Genomic DNA, 22,793 nt, shown 5'->3' with positions numbered 1-22,793 from the left:
TGGTGGGCATTTGGGTTGTTTTCTGCTTTTGACTATTATAAATAACACTGCATGACCATTCTATTTGTATTTTGGTGGTTGTATACACAACGTTTTTCTTGGCTGTATCTTGGAGCAGAATTGCTGGGCCATAGGAAGTATGTATATTTAGAACCAGTGAATATAACCAAAACATTTACAATAGGGTTGTGTAAATTTATACTCACACTAGAAGTATAAGAATGTTCCAGTTGCTCCACATCTCTATCACACTTAGTATTGTCAGTCTTTTTCATTGTAATCCTTCTTATGGGGTGTGGTGATATCTTACAGTTTATTTGCATTTAACTGATAACTAATGATGTTGAGCACTTTTTTGCAGGCTTGTTGGTTACTTCAACATTCTCTATTGTCAATTATGTTCAAATTGTTTGCCTGTCTCTCTTGAGCTGTCTGTCTCTTTTTTTATTGATTTGTAGGGGTAGGTACTTCTTTCTTGATACAAGTTCTTTATTGAATATATGTATTATAACTATTTTCTCACAGACTTCAGTTCTTCTTTTCATTCCCCTAATGGTAAGCTGCTTATTTTTAAGCAAGTCCATTTTCCAGTCTTTTTCTTTCTCATTAGTGCTATCTTATTGCCTGTTTTAAGAAATGGTCAAAACCGAAGGCCATGAAAATGTTTTCCTAATATTTCTACTAGTAGCCTAAGTGTTTTAACTTTCACATTTAGGTTATAATACATTTCAGGTAGTGTATTGTTTTTAAAGATTTTATTTATTTGAGAGAGAGAAAGCACAAGCAGGGGGCGGGGGGATGAGGGAGAGGGAGAAGCAGATTCCTCACTAAGCAGGGAGCTGGATGCAGATTTTGATCCCAGGATCCTGGGATCATGACCCCAGTGGAAGGCAGATGCTTAACTGACTGAGCCACCCAGGTGACTCTGGTTATCATACATTTCAATTTTTTTTTTTTTGGTATAATGTGAAGGAAAAGGTCAAGGTTCATTATCAAAATGAAAAAGCCATCTTTTCCCCCATGAATTGCAATGAAGTGACACATCTTTAAGTGTATGTTTATTTCTTATTATTCAACATGTGCATAACACTTAGAGTTTGAGGGCATTTGATTTTGGTGTCACTAGAATGATAAATACATTTTTAATTTCAAATTAAAAACATTTATTTCATAAAGGAAAATTAAGAGCATTGTTTGGGGAAAGGTATTTATAATAGAAAATGAGATTATATGTAATCTCATTCCTTTATTGGGTAGATAATAAATGAAACACTTTTGCCATAAAATTATTCTTAAGGAAAATTAGCACAGATGAAAGAACTTGAAATTCTGAGAGATTCAGTGGCCTGCCTAATTGCATACATACATTATGATGTAGCCAGGAATAAAATTAATTCCCCTGAGTTATATTTCCTCTCTGGACATAATTATTTTTGGAAAACTGACAAGAAGAATCTAATAATTCTTTTTTAAGTTGTGGGCAGTTGATTTCTTTTAACCATAATCCTTCTCTGTACACTCAGATGGTCCCTGAGATCCAAGCTCATCATCAGAATTTTTTGACTCCTCTATCAAAGTTTGCCTAAAATTCTGATTCCTCATAATTTCTATCATGTCATGTCTATGGATAATTCAAGTACTTTTGTGAGAGATAAGTAATAGTGTCTAATGATTTCAATCATTACAACTAGGATTCTTTCCTGAATGTATCTTGGTTTCACATTAAGTATGGAAAAAAAGCACAGTAAGAGTAAGTGGGAAAATGAGTCAATACCCATAACACTTATTTTGATTATCTTTAGAATGGTGAAAACAAATGCATCATTAGGTTAAAATAGAGATTAAATAAGACCTATAAAATGCATTGTAAGTGTATACAGCTGTCATTCAATAAATACTCTTCTCTCACTTCTTTCTCTTCTTCTATCATACTTCTCTCCCTTTTTCTCCTTCATTTTTTTGGGGGTGAGGTGGGGGAGGCTACAAAGAATGATCCTTTCTGTGATGAAATAAGGGAGAGAAGCACGATGAAAGCACATTTCCCCTCTGCTCTCAGAGAAGACATTTGACATGACATGGTGGAAAGCATAAACAAATTTTCCTTGTGTTCAAGGGCCAGTTGTTACAATGATGATTTATTTTTGCTGTACATGTTTTGCTATGTTGGCCATATTTCTAAAGTTTAGAAATAATATTTTCTCATGTTAGCTACTTTAATTTTGCAAAGAAAATTAAAGAAAAATAAGCAACAAAAATGTTTCATATTCAGGGACTAGGAGGCATATGGCAAAATGATTTTGCTTTTTTGAGTGTGTGGGTCTTTTTTTCCCCATTGCAATTTCCACTGGATGAAGTTTAGATAGCTGAATTTTTCTCCTCTTTTAAAGCTTCTTCTATCACTGTTAAGTTATGTGAAAATGATCTTATGTTTTGTTTCCCTCTTAATACACAGATTACAATTATTTAGTCATTTTTCTTAATTTCTTGGAGTTTTTTTTTATTAAGACAATACCTAGTGGACATGATACATTGACATTGTCTCTCATTGACAACAATGATTATCATTCTCCATTCTTGCAGAAGTTACAAATAAGGAAAAGTTATGATAATTATTTGGGGAAAGTTGCTTATTAATAGAAAACATTAATTTTTGTGGCTAAGCTAGCAGAGCAAATTATGTGTTACGATGTGTTCTAGAATTAGGTCAAGTTATATTGTTATATTAAAAATCTGTGAGATAATGGAAAACAATCTTAGTTTGTGAGGACAAAAATACTTTTATTATACCCAAGAAAGATGGCTAAGTTTACTTCTTTGTCTACACCCAATTGGCTACATGAGTGTGAAAATCCCATAAATCTTTCCCTGCATTTCTCTCTCGGTAAAATTCAAATCTTAATATTTATATCTTATAAAATTAGTGTAATATTGTGAAGGTCCATTATTTATTACAGAATTTTTCTTTGCTGGAGAGAAGCTCTAAGTACATCCCAAAGTACTATTATTATTATAACTTATTACCATTTCATTTTAATGACTAAGGCTATCATACATTTTTATGGGAATCAGAGTTCCCAAATTATATTGTAACTGTGCTGTCCATCTTAAAATATTTTACACAAGTTTCATAACTCCTGTTTCGAACAGTAACAAAGAATAAGGTCTTCAGCTTGAATGAGTATACGTAAGTAAAACAACATATTTGCTCTTAAATTTCTCCTAGCTTTCCTGTTATTTGAGTAAATATATTAAATTCAAAAGAAGTACATAAAGTAAATTGAAACAAATTGTGGATGCTGGTGTAAATTACAACTTGGAATATTTAGATGGTAAACGTTTTAAGAACAGCACATTTTACGGTGTGAGTGAAAAAAAGTGTGTAATGAAGAAATCAGAGTGAAATTTCTACTTCATTAGCTGACTTAAAAGTGCCTCGGGTGAAAGAAGAGAAGATTTGGGAGGAAACATCATTTAATGTTTAGGAAATCTGCTATCAACTCAACTTGGCCCAGCATAGATAGCTTACAGATCCTAGGGAATTTGAAAGGGGGAATCAAGCTGACAGTATATTTGAAATGTACTACTATTGTTTTACGGAATCATGTTATAATTCATTTATCTTGAAATAGGAAAGTAAAATATCCAGGAGAAATGTTATACATGGATAAACTAAAGTTTAGTCGTTTAGCACATTTTTGTGGAAAACTGCAAGGAGCACAAGATATAATGGTGAGCACAGTTTTTGCTTTGAAGGTGAGCTTGGTAGGTGAGGGGTGCAAACCAGATAAGCTAACAGGTAATTGTGACAAGGACCAAGACTGCGGTCTATGGGACCCTGTACAAGGGCCAGAGGCAGAGGGAGGTGGAAAGGGGCTTCTGATGACCAACTTGTGCACCCTGATGCTAGAGATGTCCTTGGAGGCACCATACAGCTGGTGGAAGCTGTGAGAAGTCTCTAATTATGAGAAGTCCAGAGAACTCTGGAAGAACAAACCTTATCTTGGAGTTAGAAGAAAATCTTCTAGGAGAAGGTGTCAATACCTAAATCAAAAGCAAAAGAATAAGGAGGTGTTAAAAGATGAAAATGTAGAAACAGGGGTGGGGTTTTGAAAGGACGTTGGTCAGATGAAGCAGATATCTTGTGTAGAAAGGACTAGAGGCAAGAGAATACATGAAACTTTCTGGAAGTTTCAAGAGAACACAGGCCTCTAAGAGGAGATCAGTCAAGAGAGGATATTCCTGATTTTTAACATTCTGTACTGAGGGAGCAATACCCATAGAATCATCCCATTTTGATTCTCAGGTTCTTCTAGGCCAGATCAGGATGGGGAAAAGTTAGTGGAAACCCACACAGCATGAAGTTACAAAGGGTATCAAAGGGTATCCTTTGTGCTATGACTCCTTATGTCCCAAGTTTGGATTGGTACTTTACAAAATAAATGAAATTCTAAGCACATTCTCTCAAGGTTTCAATTTAGAACCTAGTTTTCAGAAGATGTGTTTTTTTTACAAACTGCTTTTGGGAGATAGAATTGAAAGAGAGAATAGGACTCAGTCTGCCCTTTTTGTGTAAGTCTTGGGTCTGTGAGAGGGAGATTCAAAGTCAAGTACTATGAATATGTGTATGTAAAAATAGGGACTTAAATGACACACATCAAATCCATGGCAATGGTTAGTTCTTGAGAAGGAAGATGGAATCTGGAACAGAGAAGGAATCTGTCTTATATATCTCCATATTTAAAAATCAGAAAAATTGGGAGAAAATGTTAGCATTTATTAACTCGGGTCATGAGAAGCCAGGTTTGTTATATTATTTTCCATTATATGCTCTCTTTTTAAAAGTAAATAATAATCAGTTTCCTCTTATTTGACATTTGGCTCTTTAGGGGCCCAGGATACATTCATCTCTGCCACTTGCTACAGCCACAAACCTCAGTTTAGCTGGGAAAGAAAAAACTGGCACCTCCTCTTTTTTTTTTATTTCACCAATTTTGTGATCTTGCCCCCTTCGAGGTGGGTTGATTCCTCTTCTTTTCTTTTCTTTTCTTTTTTTTTTTTACTGTTTGTAAAAATTTTTATAATATTTTTTAATCTTTATAATCTTTTTAATATAATCTTTATATTTTTTAAATTAATTTATTTTTTTGATGTAGTGTTCCATGATTCATTGTTTGAGTATAACACCCAGTGCTCCATTCAATACGTGCCCTCTTTAATTACCCATCACCAAACTAACCCATCCCCCCACCCCCCTCCCCTCTAGAACCCTCAGTTTGTTTCTCAGAGTCCACAGTCTCTCATGGTTCGTCTGATTTCTAATGTGATCATTTTAATTTTAACATTTACCAATTTAGAATCTAACCAAGAAGTCACCAAAGAGCCACTTTTCCCACCTTTTCTAACACAGACATGTTCCACTCTACCGACCCATCCCAATATTTTCACCTTTGTGAATCTGACAGATTGAAATGCTGGTAACAACTTAATTGAATGATATTTTTGTGCCGTGTATTGTGCTAGGAACTTTTCATGCTAGTCACCTCAGCACTATTTTTGCTCCATATTATAGGTAAGGAAACAGGTTTATAGAAGTTCAGAGAATCACCTGCCATTGCACAGCTATTAACGTGTGGGACTGAGGTCCAAACCAGGTATTTAGGTCTCCGGAGTCCAAGCTCTCAACCACTTTGTTGGATCTCTTCCTAGTGTTGTTTTAAAATCACATTTATTTGATTACTAGTGAGATGGTACATCTATTTATCAAGAATCCTGTGTTCCAAACTCTTTGGAGGAGAGACAGTATAATGTAGTGATTGAAAGCATGAGATTTGGGGCACCTGGGTGGCTCAGTTGTTAAGCACTTGCCTTCAGCTCAGGTCATGATCCCAGGGTCCTGGGATGGAGCCCCGCATCAGGCTCCTTGCTCAGCAGGGAGTCTGCTCCTCCCTTGCCCTCTGCCCCTGCTTGTGTTTCCTCTCTCACTGTGTCTCTCTCTGTCAAATAAATAAAATCTTAAAAAAAAAAAAAAAAGAAAGAAAAGCATGAGATTTGACATCAACTCTATATTGTCAAATCTGGCTTTAACACTTACTAACCATGACCATGAATAAATTGCTGTCTGAAGTGAAAATAACAATATGGCTATCTACTAGGGTTGTGGTGAAGGATAAATGTGAGAGATATATCAAATGCTTACCTGAGTGGTTAGTACATTATAAGCAATTAGTAAATACAAAAAGAGTCAAATAATACATTGTTTTGTTATTGTTGTTTTGTTGTTGTGGTTGTTAGGAAAGATACCAAACTAAGCAACTAAGAATCTATAAAAATAAATTTTGTTTGGGCTAGAAAAAAAGAACCAAAACTGTGTTTTTGTTCCCTGAATTCCATGTATCTATTATTCTCTCATGCATAAACTTAAAGAACATTAACTATCACCTAGTTGCCCCTTGCTTGTACCTGTTAATCCTGGGATTAGACCAGAAAGACGTTGACTCATTGATTAATTCAGTGTTTATTGATTTTAAACTCTGTGCTAGACAAGTTAGGCAGACTTCTGAGACTCTCAGTTGTGCTATCATTATCTATAACCTGGACACTTATCAAAATCTCTTGATATGTCAGTAGATAATAGTGAATTAATATTTCTATAACTTAAAATGACCAACCAGTCTAATAACTTGTCAGGAACTATTATATAGTTTTGTATAATCTCTTAGAAAGTTTATGTCAGTACACTCAGATTTCTTTTAGAGATGCACAAAATTATATATATATATATATATATATATATATATATATTTTGTTGTTGTTGTTGTTGTTGTTCCTCAGGGCTCATCAACATACCTGCAGTGGCCTTTGGAATATTCTCTGGGGGGATAGTTATGAAAAAATTCAGAATCAGTGTGTATGGAGCTGCAAAACTCTACTTGGGATCATCTGTTCTTGGGTACCTCCTGTTCCTTTCCCTGTTTGCACTGGGCTGTGAAAATTCTGATGTGGCAGGACTAACTGTCTCCTACCAAGGGTAGGTTCACTCATTAAGTAATCTGAGGTGATTGGCTTGTTTAATCAAATTAATTATTGATAGAGTTTCAAAATAAGATAATTTGATTGTGAACATCGTAAATATGAGAAAGGAATTAAAGTTTTATTGTGGAATAGCTGACAGTACTTTGACATGGGAGCTGTTACTGTCACCAGAATCTGTCATCTCCTTTGATTTTGGTTGCCTAAGAGAAATTATTAAGAATATTGCATCTCTATCTTCGTTATATAGGGCAACCTGACAATGGAAAACACAGACCTTGAATCTTGCCTCTGTCCATCATTAATGAAGTGACATTGTATAGGTCATTTACTCTAATCAAACCTCAAATTTTTCCACTTTAAAAATAAGAATAATAACTACCTTATAGAATTTTGTAAGATTTAACCAAGATAATATACATGGAAGTGATTAGTACTTTCCTGGCACAAAAGAAATGTGCCATTTGTAAACAATTGTATTTTTTTTTTTTCTTTGAACACTTGGATAACTGGAAAGGTCTCTGTGCTACTTTTTGTAGTCTTTGTTGTACTCAAATCATGTGAAGTTTCAGGAGAGAATGCTATTCCTCAGCCTGGTGAACCACACAACAGCTCTCTTTAGCTCTTTGCAGTTGGTCAAGAGAATATTTATTGATGTTTTCAGACCTATGCCATCTCGTATGGGGTGGATGACTAGTTTTCTTAGGTTCCAGGGTCTGTCCATCTTAATACAAAGCTGGATCTTGAAGGAACTACCCTGTCTTTTCCTTTCAAGAGTCCTTGCCATCTCTCTACCTCTGAACATGAGTTCCCAGACACAGCTGTCTTCGTTCTTCCACCCAGCTATATATTATCTGTTTAAATTACTTATTGAGCCACTACTGCGTGCCAGGCCTACCACACTAACTGCACTTCGTGACTGTCCAAACTCTGCCTATGGCTCAAAGGCCAATGCTCCTGATCTAATGATCTGTGTCTCTTAGTTTAGCTGCTGCTTATTTACTGCTTGCTCTCCAGCTTTCTTCCTGTGCTTCCTTCCATTGTCTTGTCCCCATAGTCCAATCTCCATCACCCTCATTAACCTGGTTTCTCCTGCTCTTAAGTGAGTATTAGTTATACTTTTTACCATCTAAAAAGTCCAAGAAAACTAGTGACTGAGAAGTTTATATACTGTTGCTTCTGGGAGTTACCAGAAGCAGTTACCAGTTACCAGTTAACTGAGTGTAGTAATGTTGCCTTGCTAACCGTCAGCAATGTAGATTAAGGACGTTAGTTGTAAGCAGGAATTGCAAGAAGATTCTGGAGAGAGTAGAAGCCCTCTGCTGTCTTTAATTGTCCCTATGATCCTAATGGTAGGTGGACAGTGGTAAAATTCTTTGTATTTTGCAATTTACAAAACACCATAACTTTCATTATCTCACTTGTATCCTCAAAGCATCTTTATGAGGTAAGTTTTATTATCCTCATTTAAAGGAAACTGAGTTTAGAAAGGTCAATTACCTCTTCAAAGTATAATATTCTTTCTACAACATCATCGTGTTTCTAAGCCAAAAGCAAACACATAGACGGACAACAATGGCAAAGTTTTGAGGTTCATTAAAAGTTTACCCACACAATAAATGATTAAATATTTTTAAACAAATAAAAGATAATATATTCATTGCATGAGTACTAGCCTTTGAAAGCAGTTGCCTTAAAAGACTACAACTGCATTGCAATAATGCTTTCATCATCTGAAACATTCTAAAACTCCTCTTTTGAAATTGCTTTCCATGTTTTTCAGAATATTCCCAACAATGGCAAAGATTTAACCTTTAAGGGTAGCTTTGCTATTGGAAGCAGCCAAAGAAATGGCAACATCCCTGGAAAAAGCTCTTGCATCCCTACATGACTCTTTTGAAAGCAAAATCCCATTTGAGTATAAATATTCTGACATATTTGATAAAAATTATCTTAAAATTTTAAATAACTCTGCCAACACATCCTTTGTAAAACATATATGCAATTAATTTCTGCTTCAAGATAGTCCTAGATGATAAATTTAACATACTTTTAGTAATATAAAATAATTGGCTTTATAGAATACAATATGCTCCCCGGGGATTATCCTGAGTTGCTTTGTTCCACAAGGCTGTTTTGATTCTGGACATTCAACAGGAACCCTGTAGACAGCTTTAGATATGGTAATGGAAGAAACCTTTCTTCTGGATAATGAGAGTAAGTTTGATGTGAGACAAGAAATTTAGAATCCAGGGGCCTGGAAGAATTCTCATTTTGAAGTTTGTTGCTAATAAACCTTGTGAATTTGAGCCAGTAATTTGCCCACTTTGGACCTGACTTTCCTGATCTGCCGAATGAGAAGTTGGCCTAGATCTCCCCCGAAATTCTTTCAACAGTAACCTTCTGAGATCCCAGTCCTACACTATCCATAGTGGCCTGATTCTAGGCTTTCAAAGGCACTTACTTATACTTTCAGATACTACCAAACAGTCTCAATTAATTTAACAATTAATGCCTTATAGAAGAGAACAGAATGAAATACTCCTATATGACTTCTCAGGAGGCCTAGTTATATCCTTTTATTCTGTCTGGAGACATCTCAGTGGCTTTTATGTTTGAGGTAACCAAATGCATAGCAGTTCTACTAGATGGAATATTCCATCAATTAAGAAATTATAATTGCAATCATTATAGGACATACCTCTTAGAAGGAGGAGCCAAAATGACATTTATTTTCCTCCAGAATAAAATAGTGTTTTACTTTGATTGACTTACCAGAAATCTTGTTTCTTAACCTAGTATGTCCCAAATTGTTCTTGGTGCTGGAGACCCAGGAGTGAATAAAACAAATACTTCCTGCCCTCACTGAGTGTACATGACAATGCACGTGGGGTTTGTTGCTGTTGTTTCAGTTTTAAGTCCCTCAAATGCTTTTGTAAAAAAAAAAGAGAGAGAGAGGAGGAGAATAATCAAGTAAATAAATTTGAAATAATAGAGAAAAAAAAAAAGAATGATGGAGTGCCAAGGGATGAAAAATAAAGTACAGGTAGAAGAGAAATACCATTGCATGAGTATGCCCTGAAGAGAATAAAGGAATATGAAAGGAACAAGGAGAATAAAAGTAGAAGGATGAGGTCATTCAAGTGAGGGGAAGAAATAGAAGTGAAAGAGAAGGAATTCTGGGAGAGATAAAGGGGGAAGGTAAGACAGAATGACAGGGAGAGAAAAGAGAGAAGACCATCAAAATTATGTAAAGTTAACTGTTAGAGCAGAAAGCCAGCTCCTTAAGGGCAAATATTGTCTCATTCATATTTGTAACTATCTTCTCTCCTCCCAAAGCTAGCACTTAGAAGGCTTCCACAAAATTTTTGAACACATGAACAAATGAATGGGTAAGTCATTGAAAAAGCATGTGCAAGAGAATCAGAAAGAATTACCTGAGATATGGAAGAGCTGCATAGAGTGGGAGATTTTGAGACAGAGAAAAGTTAGATGAACTGGCAATGCATTTATTAGTAAGACACAAATAGGATGTGTAGCTCTTCCAAACTGAAGTCTGTTGACATAATGTTGACTACTTGACTGTTTTCTTTCTTTTACTGCACCATCAGCAATGCCCATTCTACTGATGCCGAGACAATTGTGAAGGAAATTTACACGCAAGCACGCATGCTCATGCACACACTGCCTGCAATGCATTTAAGTAATGTCATTAGTTGCTCTAGAAGTTTACTTTTCCGCTTTGTTAGCCACTTTCCTACATCTTTGCATAGAAATGTATTAGAAGATCCTAGAGATCGTCGATTTTAGTAAAAACCATAAACCAAGAACTGGATATTATGTGAAGGTGTAAACCTCTAAAGATAACTTTCAAGAGAAAGCTTCTTAATAGTAGACTCACATTTGATAATCAGAAACTGGCATTTCTGATGACACTTGTGTTTCCAAAAGGCAAACTCCGTTGGCACTGCCATTTATATTACTCAAGAACACTGATTTTTGAAGATATTAGGGTGCTGCTTGCTAAGAGGTAATATTTTATACTGTTACATTTCTTTTCAGAACCAAACCTGTCTCTTATCATGAACGAGCTCTCTTTTCAGATTGCAACTCAAGATGCAAATGTTCAGAGACAAAATGGGAACCTGTGTGTGGTGAAAATGGAATCACATACGCATCGGCATGTCTTGCTGGTTGTCAAACCTCCACCAGGAGTGGAAAAACTCTTGTAAGGAATCCCTAATGTGTGTGCCTGTGGTGTCTTCTCTACCACGTAACTAACTGCACAGCTCTCTGGGAGCTCAGGGACCAACCCAGAAGCAGACCACACTGGTAGCAGCTCTGGCTCTTACTCTACCCTTGTTCTTTTATATGGATATAGGAAACATCTCCGTCGCTAGTGGACTAGAATTGTTTAAACAATTAGGCTAAGAATTAGGATCATGAAACATGCTGGAAGAGACTTGCAATGATGTAGTGAAGTTCTCTCATTTTGCTTGTGAGGAATATTAGCCTCAGATGAGACAGTCTCAGTCATAAGATCATATGATAAGATCTGCATTGGGATCCATTTCTTCTGACCCCAAGGCCAGTGGTACTGGGAGGTTTTAGGGACAGGACAAATAGAGGCCAGTGTTAGAAAGTCTAGCCCAAGAGGTTTAGACCCAGGGATCATGAGCTCGATTTTGAGGAGATTGATAGTTCCAGATACTCTGCCTGAGAAATCAAGCTTGTGTGTGCAGTAATGAAAAGAGTAGGTGGCTGGAATGAAGGAGTTCTATAGGGTGGATGACAGAGATGAGGTTGGAAATAAAGGTAAGAAATCAGTTGTGGAAGATATTATGTACTTAAATCATTAGACTCATTTCTCCAGTCACACCTTTACATTTCTGCACCAAACATACCTCTTGGACTCTGTTTTCATGGCTAGTGGTCAGACTGCTGTCTACTTGTGCTGATGAAATCTGTCTGTATTTGACAGTCCTAGAGGGCTGAAAATTAACCCACACATCTATTTACATATGCTTATCAACTAGATAAGAATGCTTAGGCAAAGACTTCTGTAGATGTAGAGTAACAAGTTGATTTTCTCTCTGTTTATTGTTACTTTGACATTTTATTCAGAGTAGAAAGGACTGGCTTCCAGCAACAGTGAAGAGGACTACCCACCCAACTGAAACTGAGTTTTTGACCTTCATTCCCCTTTCCCTCCCCTCTCCCTCCCTCTTTTTTCTTTTTTTTTCTTTTCTTTCTTTTCTCTTCTCCTTCCTTCCTTTTTCTTTCTTTCTTTCTTTCTTTCTTTCTTTCTTTCTTTTCTTTCTTTCTTTTTCTTTCTTTCTTTCTTTCTTTCTTTCTCTTTCTTTCCTTCTTTCTTTCTTTCTTTCTTTCTTTCTTTCTCTTTCTTTCTTTCTTTCTTTCTCTCTCTCTCTTTCTTTCTTTCTTTCTTTCTTTCTTTCTTTCTTTCTTTCTTTCTTTCTTTCTTTCTTTCTTTCTCTTTCTCTCTTTTCTTTCTCTCTCTTTCCCCCTTCCCTTCCCTCCCCTCCCTTTCCCTCCCCTCCCCTCCTCTCTCCTCCCCTCTCCTTCCCTCCCTTTCCCATCCCTTTCCCCTCCCTTTTCCCCTGCTCCTCCTCCTCCTTCCTTTTCTTTCAGCCTCTACTCTTTTGTCTAAACTGCTTGAAAGTTTTCCTTACCTGGAACTTCACTTACCGAAGGCATTCATGCCAGGAACTAAGAGAGGTGCTTAAAAAAAGGGGGGGATTTAAATATCATGGTCTTCAAGTGACTGGTTATTACTTTATTTTCCTCATGTGAGAAATGAGGCACTGATGTGCCTAAACTCATGTATCTAATAAGAGGCAAGGTCAAGGTTCAAAAGCTTTTTATCTGACATTCATTAAAAAAAAAAAAAAGATCAACATTGCTCCTTGGAAAGGAAATGCCAGCTTCATTTCACTGTTTAACTAAAAATTCACAAACTCTTTTGTGATATTTACAAAAATAAACTAATGAGGGATTATAAAATTTGCCTCTCTGTCCAAGATTTAGTTGAGGTTTATTATTCAGGGTTTTTTTCCTAGTTACCATTAAAAAGTCATATCCTCAAATTATGTGCATTTATTTAACAAATTTTTATTGAGTGCCTAAAAAGAGGACCCACTTTAGGCTCTACATGTACAATGATGAGAAAGCAGACAGTTTCTGCCAGAGGTTTCATTCTAGTGGGGATATATAGTTTAAAAACAAATGATTATATAATACTCTAATGGGTAATGATAAGCACTGTAAGGAAAAGGTAAGTTAGAATAAAGGATGGAGAGATGGGGGTATTTTTTTGAATGGATCATCATGGAAGTCCTCTTTAACGAACTGAGCAGAGACCTGAGGTGTGTGCACCAGCCTTACAGCTATCTAGAAGAGCTACCCAGCAGAGAAAACAGCTAGGCTATAAGGCATGGGTAAACTTACCATGTTTGAGGGTTGGCAAGGGCACAGTGGAAACCCACGTGTGCCACTGAAGCAGAGGGAGAGGGGAAGATGATTGAGCCGTGAGATCAGAGGGGGATCCAGGAGTTCCATCATAGTGTGTAAGCCTCTATAAGGATTTTGGATTTTGTATAAGCATAATAAGCAGCTATTGGAAGGCTGAGAATAGTGACTGCCATTTTTAAAGGCTCACTTTGGTTACTGTGTGGGTAACAAATGATAGCTGGATAAGAGTGGAAATAAGTTGAGCATAAAGAGATGACAGCAATAACCAAGGCAAGAAATAATGGTGGCTTAAGCTTGGAAATGGCAGAGAAGGAGATAAGGTATGTTTGGATTTACTAGGATTTACTGGGAGATTGTTTGGTAGGGTCGGTAGTTTGACCATCTGCTGTTTGGATTAAAAAAAAATGTTATCTGTATAGATTTCACTTTGCTCACTATACCTTAACACAGAGAAATAAAAGAATATTTACCTTATTGTTTATATGTTGCACGTATACTATATTGTAAAGTCTATTTAAACAAATACGTATTTTCAGTTGTATTTAGAGGTTACCTCAATAATTGGAATTTTTTCTATTGTGTTACAGATATTTTATAACTGTACCTGTGTGGGGATTGCAGCCTCAAAGTCAGGAAATTCCTCAGGCATGGTGGGCAGGTGTCAGAAAGATAATGGATGTCCCAAAATGTTTCTGTATTTCCTTGTCATTTCAGTCATCACATCCTATACTTTATCTCTAGGCGGCATACCTGGATACATACTGCTTCTGAGGTGAGCACTGATCCTCCCTGCCCCAGTTTTAATGCAAGACATATTATAATCATTTAAAACATTGATTTCAAATTCTGTTCTAGAGAATTGTGATTCCTTATAGCTCTCTCAGGGAACTTGACCCATGTCCTTGTTCTAGTTTTATACTCTTCCCATTTTTGGGTTTTTATGCAAAAATATGGTTGAATAGAAGTTTTTCTAGTTAAAATCTTTTTGTAAATCATTGGTCTAGAGAGCCTGTATCACACTATAGCCCCTCAAAAAATACAATATGCTATTTCTAATTATGGTGATAATACTATCCAGTGAAGACTAAATGTGTTTTTTATTATTTTTTAAGATTTTAATTTTAAGTAGCTCTGGGGCGCCTGTCGTTAAGTGTCTGCCTTTGGCTCAGGTCATGATCCCAGGTCCTGGGATCGAGCCCCACGTTGGGCTCCCTGCTCCGCAGGAAGCCTGCTTCTCCCTCTCCTGCTCCCCCTGCTTGTGTTCCCTCTCTCGCTGTGTCTCTCTCTGTCAAATAAATAAATAAAAATCTTTAAAAAAAATTTTTTTAAGTAGTCTCTACACCCAACGTGGGGCTCAAACTTACAACCCCAAGATCAAGAGTCACATGCTCTACCAACTGAGCCAGCCAGGTGCCCTTAGGCTAATTGTGTTTTAGATTAAGCATGGTTTCACTGAATTATGAGTGATAAAATTTTAAGATAGCTTAAAGACTCATCTAATATCACAATGCTTCACATTTATTATTTTATTATGTAGGTTATTTTTCTTGTTCTGACTAGAATTATCTATATGAGTGTGTGGGGGGGGTTGTTCATAACTTTTGAATCAATTGAGTTCTCTAATCCATGAATATATGTTAATGATTCCAAGTGTTTTTGCTTATAAAACTCTAAAAGAATTTTTAAAACTGTGTACCCCTTTGGCATATTGTTAAGTGGACATCTAAAAATTTATCTTAAGTTTTATAGTAAGTAAGCATTGATTTCCGGTATATTATAAATATTTACATTTAAAAATATAATTATTTTATTTTATTTTTTTTAAAGATTTATTTATTTGAGAGAGCGAGAAAGTACATGAGGGGGGGAGGGTTAGAGGGAGAAGCAGGCTCCTCGCCGAGCAGGGAGCCCGATGCGGGACTCGATGCAGGGACTCCAGGATCATGACCTGAGCCAAAGGCAGTCGCTCAACCAACTGAGCCACCCAGGCGCCCCAGAAATATAATAATTTTAAATGTAGATCACTCTTAAATGTAATCAGTGAGAATTTAGGAAACAGATTAGATAACCAATATCACCTAATTTAAAATTACATAAAAAATCTTTTACAGTAAGTATGTTACATATTTTTTTCTTCTTGTGCTTATATCTTAATTCAACTTCCCTGTAGGCTTCTCTTCTATTGTAATATAATTTATGTTTGAACATTTTTTATTGACTCTCCTATCATAGATCTCTATAAAAAAGCACATAAATTCAAATTTTAAAATAGTAGTTTTGTAACTAGTATTGTCAGTGATAAAATTTTCTTCCTAATGGTATTAACCATGCAAATATTACTATTATACAATTGATAAAATAATCTAAAAATATTACAAATTTTAGTAAAATTATTAAACCTAAAAAGTCAAATTTTATTGGAAACTAATATTTTATGAGATGATTAGGTGATTTTTAAATTAATTCATATATTGAAGGATGAATATCACATTATTCTAAAATGAAGCTAATCAAAAGTATTCTATACATCTATGGTTTCCCATAGTATATTATGGAAAATGATTAGGAAAAATAAACAGAAAATAGGACCTAACATCCACAAAAGGGCTTAAGGAAAACATGAGATATTATGTTTTCAAATGGGAGTATGATATGGAGAGCATTGCACCAGAGTTCTCAAACCAGGATTGTTCTTCATGGGTGTCTATTTCTTCCACATCTTATACTGGGTCAAGTAGTCGCCTGGGCCAAGTGCTTATTCAGGGTCCTAGATGAAGAATTATCTTCACCACCAGCCCTTCAAATGAACCATGCTGTGTTTTGATGTCAGAAGGAGATGTCCTTAGATTGAAGGAGAAAAGTTGTGATTTTTGCCTCTTTTAAAGTAGAGATTAAATGATATTATACACATGAAGAAATTAGTACCCTGGTTAACACTCAATAGTTATTATAATATGATCATGATTATTACCATTAAAATCGACAGGCCACTTAGTTAAAGCTATACAGTCATATTAAGGATGCCCTTGTTATTTTAGGTATTCTTGCACTTGCCTGCTAGATTCAGGTCCCCACTATTTAGCAGAAACACTTAGCATGCCACAGCAATTATAATTGTATCAACTCGGGTCAACATGGTCCTGTGCTTTTAGACTAAGAGCTACAAAAATTAGTTATAGTTTATTGATCCCTTATTGTTGCCTCAAATTTCTTAGAATTTTTTTTCTGTGAATCTTTGTTGTTTTGCCAATTAAACTTACAATTTTACTTTATCCGATACCATCTGAATATATCCTGTAGAGGTGATTTACATTTTGGAAATATTAACTATAAACTCTTTGATGCATTGCATCTAATAGCACATGGATTTACATAATTTGCCCGCCCTATGCTAGGACACTATGGGTTTTCCATAAATGCTATTTGAATTCTAACATTTCATATGTGATAAGCAGATTATCACTAACATTACTATTTGCTTTAATGGACTATATTCTCTTTATAGTGCTTTTGTTGTTTTTAGGTGCATTAAGCCACAATTTAAGTCTTTTGCCCTGGGTATCTACACCTTAGCAATAAGAGTTCTTGGTAAGTATAATCTATGTTTTAATTATGGTAGCCATGACAAATGTGTTTTGAATACTTTTCTAAGTATTTTTACAGAATTATCACGCATAACTAAATAATATAGGTGGTTAGGTCCCTATTTATTTTCTTCCTCCCTTCATTTCTTTATTCCCTCCCTCCCACTCTCAACTTCTCCCTTCCTTTGTTCTAGAAATTGAGAGCCAATGCTGGGCCTGTGATATTATGAAGTGATTTTGTGAGAATAGTGACATTTTTTGTCTGACAGTCTTGTCTCTTCCAGCACTGGTCTATTGTCAAAAAGTTTATTCTTGTTATGAAGGAGCCCTCTGAGAGGAAAGCAAGAAATGAAATCAGTAAGAAAGGCTGAAGCCTTAATATAATTTCTTCAGTTGTTAAAATGGAAGGAATTCTTTTGAGCTACTCTCAATGCTGGGATATATCATTTGGTAGAAAGATCAGTTCATTCATACAATCAAAACAGTATGACTATGAGTTGACAATTTTTTAAATGTAATTGGAATGTTTCTTTCTGACTAATAGATTTTTCAATATGCATTAGTTAGAACCCATAGAAAATAGAGTTAATGGGCAGGTAAGTTTTCTGTTCCTACAAAGTTTATATTCTAAGGAATAAAGCAAAACAATCACAAATGTTCCTCTGTAGTTTAACAGAAAAGAACTGCCAGGGAGAAAAACAAACTCAGATCTTTAAAAAAAATCTGAAAATAAATAGATCTTGATATAAAATGGGTATATACGAAGATACAGTATAATCCTGATGAAACTGGGGAAGCAGCAAATATGGAAGTTTATCCCATTATGGCTGGCTCTAATTCTACAATGTGAAAACAGAGATTACTTAGAAAAATGTCAGATTATTGAGCCTGAAGTATATCTCTGGCTGGAATTGGTTCCTATATCTACCTCCTTTTGGAGATAAAGATATAACCTACACTAGAAAAAGATTTCAAGTAAAAGAAATGTTTCACTGGGGCCCCTGGCTGGTTCAGTCAGTAGAACACATGACTCTTGACCTCCAGGTTGTGAGTTCAAGCCCCATGTTGGGCATGGAGCCTATTTAAAAAATAAGAAAATAAAGTGTTAAAAAATAAATGATTCATAAAATTGATTCCATAAAACTAAAAATATACTTGAAAATGGCAAAATTATCTTAAGCAAAGTCAAAAGGCAAATGATAAACTGGGAACAATTATTTTTTGCAATTTATGCAAAGACTATTTATAATACCCCTATTATAAAGAGAGCCCGTAAGTATTGAGAACAAAAAGACCAACACCCAAATGGAAAAATGCGTAACAGGTATGAACAGCCATCTCATGGAAAAAAATGTAAATGCCTCTTAATATATGAAAAGATGGTCAAACTCGCTCATAGTAAGGAGAGCACAAATTAAAATTATACTGAGAGAATTTTTTTTGCTTATCAGATTTGCAAATTACCAAATGTTGTTTGCAATGTATGGAAAAATAGATATGCTTACACACTGCTGTTGAGAAAATTTCTCAATGGTCTCAGCCCTCAATGGAGAGTTATGTGGCAGTAACTAACAAAACTAAGATTAGATTTATTTTTTGACCTAGCAATCTCACTTCTAAAAATTAATACCAAAAACTTGCTAGCAAAACTATGAAATAAGTAAAATTTTATGGATGTCTAATTACTGTGGCATTATGTATAATAGCAAGACTGTAAACAGTCTAGTTGTCCATCAATATGACATATTTGAATAAACTAGTGAACCCACATAATGGATTCCTATGCAGCTGTAAGGATGAATAGGGAAAAATCTCCCTCTAATGTTCACAAGTTTATTAGTCAGCTCTGGCTGCCATAACAAAATACCACAGACTGAAGGACTTTAACATCAGAAATTTATTTTCTCACATTTCTGAAGGCTGGGAAGTCCAAGATCAAGGTACCAACAGCCCTGTTGTCTGGTGAGATCCCTGAGACCATTTTTCCTGGTTTGTAGACAGCTGCCCTCTCACTGTGTCCTCACAAGGATTTCCCCTGTGTACATATGGAGAGGGACGGAGTTTTGGTATCTTTTCCTCTTCTGATTAGGACACCAGTCCTAGCAAATTAAAGTCCTTTATGACTTCACTTAACCTTTATCTCCTTAATAACTCTATCTCCAAGTGCAGTTATATTAGGGCTAGGGCTTCAGCATATGAATTTTGGAGGGACACAATAGTCTATATTACCAAGGGATCTCCAGACTATGCCCTTAAGTGAAGTGAAGTAAAATGTAGAACGATGTTCATACTATGATGCATTTGGTGTAAGAAGTATGGAAAGGTAGAAATATTATACACGTATGCAAAGGTATTTGCTAACATTTAAAAAAAGAAACAATGGAAGTATAAACTAAAAAGATGTTGATGGTGGTGGTGGTAGTTACGTATAAGGGAAGGAAGGAAAAAAGTAAGAGAAGACAGAATGGAAAGTAGAATTTGTAAATGTAACTCTGATTTACTTTTTAATTTGAAATCATGCAAAGTTTTTTCAGGTCTTGATCTCAGGGTCCTGGGATTGAGCCCTGTGTCAGACTCTGCACTCAGTGGAGAGGGTGCTTAAGATTCTCTTCCCCTCTCTCTCTGCCACCCCTCCACTTCCCCCCCACCCACCCACGCTCAGGAGCTCTCTCTCTCTCTCTCTCTTTTAAATAAATAAATAAATATTTTTTAAAAACTGAAATCATGAAGTTTTTATGTAATTAAAAAACAATATGGGGCACCTGGGTGGCTCAGTTGTTAAGTGTCTGCCTTCGGCTGGGGTCATGATCCCAGGAGCCCTGCTCAGCAGGAGTTCTGCTTCTCCCTCTCCCACTCTCCCTGCTTGTATTCCCTCTCTCTGTGTCAAATAAATAAATAAAATCTTAAAAAAAAAAAAAACAATGAAAAGAAACTAAGACATTCTTAAAACAAACTGAAATTAGCTATATATCATATAAGAGGCATAACCACAAAGAAAAACAGATTTAAAAGGGCAGAATCATTACCAAAGCCACATAACTTCACTGCATTGTGTAGTCGTATCTTTAATACTAACATTGGTATAGTTATGTTGAAACTATTACGTATTTTAAAATAAAGCAAATAAGAGATTATGTCAATATCATTAGAAGTCAGTGTTTTCAGCACAATAAAAAAGTGATAATAGCATAAAATAAGTAAAACCCATTCTTAAGTAATGGGAAGGTGACCAGGAAAAGTAAGGTAAACAAGGGTTAGAATTGTTATGGAGATTTAGGTGGGTGCCTTCTCCTTTGATAAAAGCCTCTTGGGATTAGGAATCCTTCTCTTGGTACAGAGAGGTAGACACCCTTACAAATGGAGACCTCTGTTATAAATCTTAGTTTCCCTTACAAAAAGGAAACTTAGGCTCTGTCTTCACAGCTTCTTCTGTGCCTTCTGTTTCTCAAAATAACGTTTATGCCAGAGAAATACAATGAGGAAGCATATTCTGGTCTTCTACAGGTACCTGTTTTCCCCAAAGCAGTTTGTTTTTAGTTTGAAAGTAGGTGGTTCCAGAGACTCATTCATTATAGGATAATCAAAAAGATGGGTATATATTTTTAGCAGCAATTGTTTGTTTTTCTCACAGCAGGAATCCCAGCTCCCGTGTATTTTGGAATTTTAATTGACACTTCATGCCTCAAATGGGGATTTAAAAGGTGTGGACGTAGAGGCTCCTGCCGATTATATGATTCAAATGCTTTCAGGTACTGTATCAAACTGGTTCCTGCATCTCCCTGCTAAAACGTTACAGGTTTGCACAATGAAGTGGGCAGTAATCATTCCTCATGGAGTTTCACTGCAAAAGGATCATCTAACCAAGAAATGAGTTCTATTTTATAGAATAATTTTATTATTATGTATTTGGCTATATCTTTCAGTTTTTCCCCATTCCTAATCTTAACTCCCATTTTAAATGAGTAATCATTTTTTAAATAAAATTCACAAAAGATTCCAGAATACAGTAGAATTTTGCAAGTTTATGCACACAAGTGGGTAATTCTCTGAAGCTCCAAAGCATTTAAATTTAGGTCACATTTTGGGTTTAATTCTATTCTTTTTCAAACTGAGCCAAACTGTCCCATTTACGTCAGATATAATCCCCCTGGGCAAGGATTGGATTTGGCTCTAAATCTGTCCAGCTTTTATTGCCAAACTGATGTTCAATTATTCCAGTACTTGAGATGCATAAAAGTAAAAGGCTTTTTCTGTGTGTATGAGTGTGTATGGGGCTGAGGGGCATGGCTTTTTCACTATGGCATCATTCAGTTCATTTCATCAAACATTTAGTCCCCTTATTGCTTAAAGCAATGCTTCAGTGGCTTAAAAGCAGGAAGGATTTTTTTTTTTTTCCTACAATCTGAGCATTTTCTGGAGAAATAAGCTTGGTACTGAACTGTGTAAGTTGGAAGTTGGATGTGAATTGAGCCAACCATCTCAAATAAGTTTGTTTGATTTAATAAACTTTGATGTTATGTGAGAAATTTATTTTGGTCTTTGAAAGGGACTTGACCTATGAGTAGAATTTATGCTTTGCTCAATTTGCTAAGGCGGCATTTACTTTAATGTAAAGACAATGTATTTCAATCAGAGGCTGAGTATGTATACAAGATGACCAGAATAAATCATTCATCCTGTCCTTCCATACCTTCCTGTTTTATGATAGAATTAAGAACTAAAGGCTTCTCATTAAGAAAGTGATTTAAACCTTTGGTTAATTCTTAAGTCATTCTGCTCTACTAAGAGCTCTGGGTCTCCCTTAACATTGCTTCTTGCAGTTTTTTTGTAGACATGCATTTGGGCAAGTTTCAAGGATAGGGTAACCACATAATTTATCATTCAACATGGACACTTTTGAGAGTGAAAAGGGGCACTATTAAAAAGTACACTGGGACAACACCAGCATAAGCTAGGACTGTTCTGGGCAAATAGGCATATGGTCATCTGGTCTAAGGGAATAATTTACAGAGAGGATGGAACTGATTATGTAATTAGTAGTAACTAAAAATTATGGCACCACTAAGAGGTCGCTTTATATTAGCATGCTGCCTTCAATAGTCTGCCAGATGTTCACAGAAGGTCTTTTATGGCCACTGAATTTGCATTCTTAAGAAAAAACATCCTCGTGCTGGTTTCATTGACAGATTGATTTTCTTGGTATTGCTATTTATGGAATGATACTATTACCTTCCTTTCCCATTTTAGAGTTGGATAGTTGCACTAATTATGACTGAGTTTCTCTCTTCTTTTAGACACATATATCTGGGACTAACTGTGATGCTGGGCACAGTGTCCATTTTCCTAAGTATTGCAGTACTTTTCACTTTAAAGAAAAATTGTGTTTCAAAACATAGAAGCTTCAGAACCAAGACAGAAGGAACAATGGTGTCTACAAGAATCAGGAAGGAAAACTGTACTACAAGTGATCATTTGCTACAACCCAACAACTGGCCAGGCAAGGAAACACAGCTTTAGAAAAATGATGACTTGAAGTCATGTTTTCTAATTTCTGGAAATCGTGCAAACAAATAGATTTCAATCAAAGGGGTTTTAAATGTGTCTTGTTTTTCTCCTTTCAAAAAAAATGTCTTTGTTTTTGACCCTAGGTATTAGATAATGTACCTAATAACAAATATAATTAAACATATT

At 35.7% G+C, this 22,793-nt stretch overlaps 1 protein-coding gene across 1 annotated transcript in view; it reads left to right on the top strand.

The window, feature by feature from the left end:
* Positions 1-22,793, top strand: part of SLCO1C1 (solute carrier organic anion transporter family member 1C1) — a 71,454-nt gene extending 48,661 nt beyond the window's left edge. The window contains exons 14-19 of the mRNA XM_035028119.1: positions 6,832-7,027; positions 11,092-11,257; positions 14,106-14,290; positions 17,042-17,106; positions 20,734-20,851; positions 22,397-22,793. Of these exons, the coding sequence (XP_034884010.1) occupies positions 6,832-7,027; positions 11,092-11,257; positions 14,106-14,290; positions 17,042-17,106; positions 20,734-20,851; positions 22,397-22,619 (953 nt within the window). The 3' untranslated portion in view covers positions 22,620-22,793. The remainder of the gene's footprint in view (positions 1-6,831; positions 7,028-11,091; positions 11,258-14,105; positions 14,291-17,041; positions 17,107-20,733; positions 20,852-22,396) is intronic.

Source organism: Mirounga leonina, unplaced genomic scaffold, assembly GCF_011800145.1.
Source record: "Mirounga leonina isolate KUSES-001 unplaced genomic scaffold, KU_Mleo_1.0 Mir_201, whole genome shotgun sequence".
Lineage (NCBI taxonomy): Eukaryota > Metazoa > Chordata > Mammalia > Carnivora > Phocidae > Mirounga > Mirounga leonina.
This window is presented reverse-complemented; position numbering and strand designations above follow the sequence as displayed.